This window comes from Bison bison, unplaced genomic scaffold (genome assembly GCF_000754665.1).
Source record: "Bison bison bison isolate TAMUID 2011002044 unplaced genomic scaffold, Bison_UMD1.0 scf7180017858048, whole genome shotgun sequence".
NCBI lineage: Eukaryota > Metazoa > Chordata > Mammalia > Artiodactyla > Bovidae > Bison > Bison bison.
In genome coordinates, this window is record NW_011488621.1 from 2,445,255 (window position 1) to 2,451,853 (window position 6,599).

Consider the following 6,599-nt stretch of genomic DNA (forward strand, 5'->3'; position numbering starts at 1 on the left):
AGGTGAGAGCACAGATGCAACAATGTGATAAGCGTTTGTTGAGAATCTGAAGATTCCCGGGTAGTGCAGTGGTAAAGAATCTGCCTGCCAAATGCAGGAGGTGCGGATTCAATCCCTGGGTCGGGAACATCCTCTAGAGTAGGAAATGACAACCTACTCCAGTATTTTTGCCTGGAAAGTCCCATGGACAGAGGAGCCTGGTGGGCTACAGTTCATGGGGTTATAGAGTCAGACACAGTTGAGTGAGGATGAGAACCTAGTGTGTATCAAGCACTATATAAATCTGTAACTGTTATTGAAGAATCAGAATATATGTCCTGTTTAGCCTATACCCTGGAGAAGGGAATGGCCACCCATTCCAGTATTCTGGCCTGGAGAATTCCGTGGACTGTATAGTACATGGGGTCACAAAGAGTTGGACACAACTGAGCGACTTTTACTTCACTTAGCCTGTACACTGGTATCTTCATATGAAGGAAAAAGTCCTCATTGTTCATTACTTCTTATGAGTGAATACTTAATGCCCTCTTTGGACCAGTGCATCAGAATCACCTGGTGAGCTTTTAAAAATAGGGATTCCCAGACCAAAGGCCCGGAGATCCTGATTCAGCATGTCCAGTTTTCTTTCCAGAAAAAATTCCTGCATTGTGTTAAGAATTCCTTTGCTGTCTTTAAAAATTCTAAGATCAGTGGCTTAAATAAGATAGGATTTTTTTTTTTCCTGTAGAAGATGTCCAGAGGTACGTAACCAAAGCTGCTTGGTAGTTGCTGGTATTAATTTCCTAGGTGTATGTCTTTCTGCTCCATGAGATGGCACCTCTGGCCATCAAGTCAGCTTGCCTGGGAGGAGGAAGAAGGTGGAAAGGAAACAGGGTAAAGGGCTTTCCGCTTGAGTCCATTCTAAGGAGCTTTCTCAGAAGCCCCACTTGATGACTTTGGTTGTTGGCCAGGATTTAGTTATGGTCTTTGCCAACCCCAGCCCTAACCCTCAATCTCCAGGAGGGTCTGGGAAATGCTTTAAACTTAGTACATCACTTAGGACAACACTGTCCCTTAATTAATATAAAAGTTATATTAATAAGGGAGAAAGAGAATGGATACTGAGATATCTGTCAGCAAGATTGAGAACTTCAGAGACAGACAAGTCTATTATCAAAGTTTTAAGATTAGTTGTCACGTTACAGAAAAGATTAATTGAACCAAGAGGTTTATATATCCTATAAGTCACTTCTGTAGCAATTTCCATTGTAGTGGAGAATTAGATAAGTTGATTTAATATGGCATTTGATGAAATCCAAGGGATGATGTCCTAAATTTAATAAATTTATATCCCTTTATAAAGATGTTTATTAGATGTATTTATTCTACTTTTACTCTGAGTTTTCATTGTCACTTCAGCTCCAGACTATACAAGAATCTGTGTTCAGGCTAGTACTTAATACTCTAGTCTTTAGAAAGTCAGGCCCTATTTACGTTACTTTGGCCACGCCTTTGGGAATTCCTTGTGGGATCCTATCCTCCTATGTTTCTAATTTTTCCTGATTTTTTTCCTAGTCTTCTTGTCCTTTTACATAGTTTATATCTTTTCTAATGGGCTTTTTTTTTTCTTTTTCTTAAATTCTTTTGCAGATGGGTCCACCACTTGGCAGTATCACAGCTCTGTCTGACAAAGCTGTAGTTTTAGTCCCAGAATACTTTGGTCCATCCTGTCTGCAAATTAATTCCTATGACCTGCTTTGACCACACATTCTCTCAGGGCTCATGTCACCCAAGGAACTGGGCATTAGGGCCCAGAGTGGGAGAGACAAGAAGTGAGCATCATATACCCTCCAGTGATATGAGAAACACTTTTAAAGTTTTTTAAACAGTTTTTTGTGGACCTGGAAAGACATTTCATTTAATGCCAAGGTTTATATGCTGTATAATGATACCAGGGAATGTAATTACTTTATTTTGCTCTATGATTCTGCAGCATAATTTCCTTTGTCCTTTTTTTTGTTTTTTTCAAGGATTCATGATATTCTGAATAAAAACAAGGTACAACATAAATATGTCGTAGCATACTTTTGGAGAGTGAGTAGCAACTTGATTGTGACATGCTTCTGGAAATACTAAAGTTAAATCACTATGTTTATACTTTTTTAGTAAGAACTTTGTTAACAAAAGTATTTTTGCTTTCAATATAAGATAATTGTTTAAAACTTTTTTGAAAAAGGAAATCCAGGCGAGAATACTGGAATGGGTTGCCATTTTTTCCTCCAGGGCATCTTCCCAGCCCAGGAGTTGAACCTGCGGCTCCTGCCACGTCTCCTGCATTGCAGGCAGGTTCTTCACCACCGAGCCACCAGGGAAGCTCAAGACGGCAAAATTATGATACTTCTCTCTGGCATTGGCTTCCTTAGCTGTGTATCAGAAGGACGTTTTCTAAAATACATTGATATTAGAATGATCATTTTTCTGTTTGGGGATTAAATATGGATTCTAGCATGTCTGTAAGATTTCCTATAAGCTAAAATAGAAAGCTATCGGCTAGATACCCCTGTTAGGAGCTTATCCTTATGTGAATGACAGCTGTGCCAGAGTCTTGGCTTTACTTTCAATTCCCCAGTCTTCATAAAATGCCGACATGACTCCACATCCTTGTTAACTTTCCTCCTAACAGCACCCACTGTCTACAGAAGTCTCTTCTTCACCTCTTTTCTACCCTTCTATTTTGAATTAAGGTTTCCTCTTCTCTTAAATAACTATGTGCTTAGTCACTCAATCGTGTCTGACTCTTTGTGACACCATGGTCTGTAGCCCACAAGGCTCCTCTGTCCATGGGGATTCTCCAGGCAAGAATACTGGAGCGGATTGCCATGCCCTCCTCCTCCAGGGGACCTTCCCAACCCAGGGATCAAACCTAGGTCTCCCACATTGCAGGCAGATTCTTTACTGTCTGAGCCACCAGGGAAGCCTGTAGCATCTGTGAAAGCCCGGCAGTTACACCTGTCGTTTACTGGATACCGTCATATTGGCTACAGCAATGTACACTGACAGATTTGGAGACTGGCGTAGGAGTTACGTAACTTGCCAAGCTGACTTATCTAGGTTTTGACAACTGGGACAGAAATCCTTGGTTCACCCTATTTTAGCTGTTGCCTTTGTCAGCTTTCTCAGAATGTCATTCATTCCAGACACTGGGTGTGCTAACATGAAAGGCAGTCTGAGAGGATAAGTTTGATAGAACTTTAGAATGTAGAATCTCTAGGACGTGGTGATTAACTTAATAAGAGAAATGAGGAGAGAGGGAAAAGTATTGGAAAATTCCCAAGCTTACAGTCCAAGGCTCTGGGTATGGTTTTATAGTGTGATTCTATGAGATAGGAAATAAAAACTTGCTCAAGGGGATGAGCAAGTTTGAGGGAGTAAGACAGAATGGGGAAAAAAAGGTAGGGGGTTAAAATGTGATTGTGACAACAATTTATAGTGGGTGATGTATGTGAAAATACTCAATTAAAGGGTATGTGGTAGCCTTGGCATAGACATTTTTAATCTTACTACTGATAAATAACATTAATTTCTTTAGTCTCTAAGCAAGCTCAGAGTACATTTTGCTTTTTCCTTCCAACTTATTATTAACATTTTTCTGCATTTTTATTACTGAATCATTGAAAATTTGATGTAAAATGATATGCCCCCCTATTGTATCCAAAGGGATTGTAGTTTTTATTGAAAGTATTAGAAAGCTATCTGTGTAATGTACTTTTATCTAGTACATGAGCTGGATATATGAATATGAAGGATAGTATGATTTTATGCAAAGCAGTCTCCATTTTTTTAATAGATAAATACCTTGAACAATTAAAATAACTCTTCCTGGATTAAGGATATTTAACATTCAATTCTAAATAAATTTAGATAGACATCCTTAAAAATTTGTTTTTATTTTTGACTGTAAAAGTAATAACACAATCATGTAGAAATATGAAAAATAAAAATATAACAATTTGTTGATAATCCTATCTTCTGTAGATAGCCACAGTTAATATTTTGGCATTTTCTTTTTTAAATCTTGTTTTTCAAATTGGACTCAAATGTTAATGCAATTTTATAGCCATTGTAATTCCTTTATATTATGATCATTTCTCATATTATACTCTTTACATAACTTGTATGAACTTAGATTGCTTCCAGTTCTTTACTCTTATAACTCATCCTACAGTCTTTCTAAATATATTTCTATTCTCATCTCATAGTTTCTCTAGGAAAGATACTTGAAAGTCATAGATCAAGAACATGAATAATCTCTAAGGTTTTCAGAAAGGTTCCATCTTATAACTCTTATGAACAATATTTTTTATTTCTTTAGCAAGAAAATGAAATTAAGAAGAAGTGTGAGCTCAAGAAAGAATCACTCTGGTCAACTAAAGAACTATCTGTGAGGAATTTTTTAATTTTATAAAGATTTAACTTATATTGACTGTCATTTCATTGATTTTTTTTACGAGTCTTCATTCTTAGGATTAAAACTGATTCTGTTTCTATAATTTTGGTCTATTTCATAATTATACTTCCTCTGGAAATGGACAGATCATATTATAAACATGGTATAGCAAAAAGAATGTGGAGAAAGCCTGAGTGTAATTCTCTGCCCTCTACTCTATAGATATGAGACTTTTAATAGGTCATTTTCACATGTACGAACTTCAAGTCTTTTGTTTATAAAAACACTTGATATTTCTACAATAGCGTTGTTCATATAAAATAGAATAATGGATATGAAATATTTGTAAACTCTAGAACAAACTACAAAAATATTAGGCTATTGTTATTTTATTAGAGTTCCTGATTACATTCTGTCACTGTCACATGAACCTTTTCTTTTGATTTTTCTGTTTTTTTCATCTCTCCCTTACTGTCTTTATCTTAGTCCTGTTAGCAGCTTGCAAATGGATATATAGTAAAGCAGTTTAAAAAACTAAGATGATCAGCCTTGGGCAGCTGTAAGAACGTGGATATGTAGGTACTTAGTTAATAGTTAATGACATAAAGAATCTCTTTCAGCAACAGAAAGGAATCTTCACACTGATTAAATAACTGTTAATCTGGAATTTAAAAAGTGGCTTTCAGTTAGTGAGGTGGTGTGCCCAGAATTAGTGGTTGAGTTTTTTGAGGTGTCCAAACTAATAAAAAACATACATTATTGAAAATCAAGAAAACGTAAGTATAGTATAGATAACGTGTAGAATGGATTATATAATAATTTCAGTGTATGGTTTTAAGGAAAAGAAGCAAACTGTTTCTTGCCAAGAAAATATATACAAGAAGATAAATTGTTTATTGGGATGATTTTTATTAGAAGATGCTATTAAATTTCAAATACTTTATGGCTTTTTAGTCTTTTGTCATACATGAGTATGTTATAAATGTTTCTGAGGTTAGAGTCAGAAATACTACTTGAGTAATTTTCTGGTTTTGAAATAGATTTGATTTCAAGTACAAAGTTCAGATGTCAGAAATAAACCTTTTTTTTTAAATTTTACTGTTTTTTCAGATATTTGAACTTTTTTATAGAGGTTCTTTAAGTGACAAGTAATTTTCCTTTTCCTTCTTATTTTATCCATCTTAACACTGTTTAAGAACAATTGTGAACTTCAGGGTGGTGATGAGATGCTTCCAAAGAAAGTGTTACTGACTGAATTTCGGTCACTGGTGGTTTGTAACCCCACCTCCAGAAGTGCATCCAGTGTGAATAGCGATGATGGCGAGCTAAAGAATTTCAAGAGATTCAAAAAGGTCCGTATTCCTTTAAAATGCAGCAAGAGTGCAGTGTTTGAAATGCTTTTAGAAACATACTAAATAGTAATAAACGGTTTATGTTGAAAGCTGATGCTATTTCTTCTGCTTAAAACAGTTAAAAGTTACTCTAGTGAGTACATACCCTGACACCTAATATATAAAACTTTATTAAGGTTGAATTCTTTAAAGGATGCTGTTCACCCATTTTTTTTTCCTACCTTACACAGCAGGCTTTTGGCTAGGGTCCTCCTAGTTCTTTTTCTTTCTTTCTTGTTTTGGTCATCTTTTGGTTGCTCAGTGCAGCTTACAGGATCTTAGTATCCAACTAGGAATCAAACCTGTGTCCTCAGCAATGAAAGCATGGAGTGCTGAAAAACTATTTCTCATCCTATCTGTATTCTTTTTGTTTCTATTCTAGGGTGTTTGTTTCTTGCTCCATACTACTATTGACCTGCTAGGTTTTGCTTATGCATTTGATCAGAATACAGTAATTTTTTCAAGAGTGATTTCTGTGAAAGATGGCTTTTCTCTCAAACATGATCTATCTGATTTTTGCTGTGACTACAGGGTGCTGTAGCTTTTTCCTCTCGAATGTGAGCTACTATTAACAGTAGTTTTCTGTCTATGACTTTAGAGCCATTTAGAGTATTAAAATATGATTAAAGTGTTCTGAACACCATTTAACAGGAAGAATCTCTTCTACTTAGAGTGGACAATGGGAAATATCTCCCGCTTATTTTCCAGCCCACATGAGTAGCACAGGGGCATTCGCATTCAATATCATATTATACAATCTCATTAAATTAAAATGCAAAGAC

The 6,599-nt window shown here is 35.9% G+C and overlaps 1 protein-coding gene across 1 annotated transcript in view; it reads left to right on the plus strand.

Moving 5' to 3' along the window:
* The window catches only part of NBN (nibrin), a 58,475-nt gene that overhangs the window by 41,234 nt on the left and 10,642 nt on the right, over window positions 1-6,599 (plus strand). The window contains exons 15-16 of the mRNA XM_010862212.1: window positions 4,352-4,420; window positions 5,623-5,778. Coding sequence (XP_010860514.1) covers window positions 4,352-4,420; window positions 5,623-5,778 — 225 coding nt within the window. The remainder of the gene's footprint in view (window positions 1-4,351; window positions 4,421-5,622; window positions 5,779-6,599) is intronic.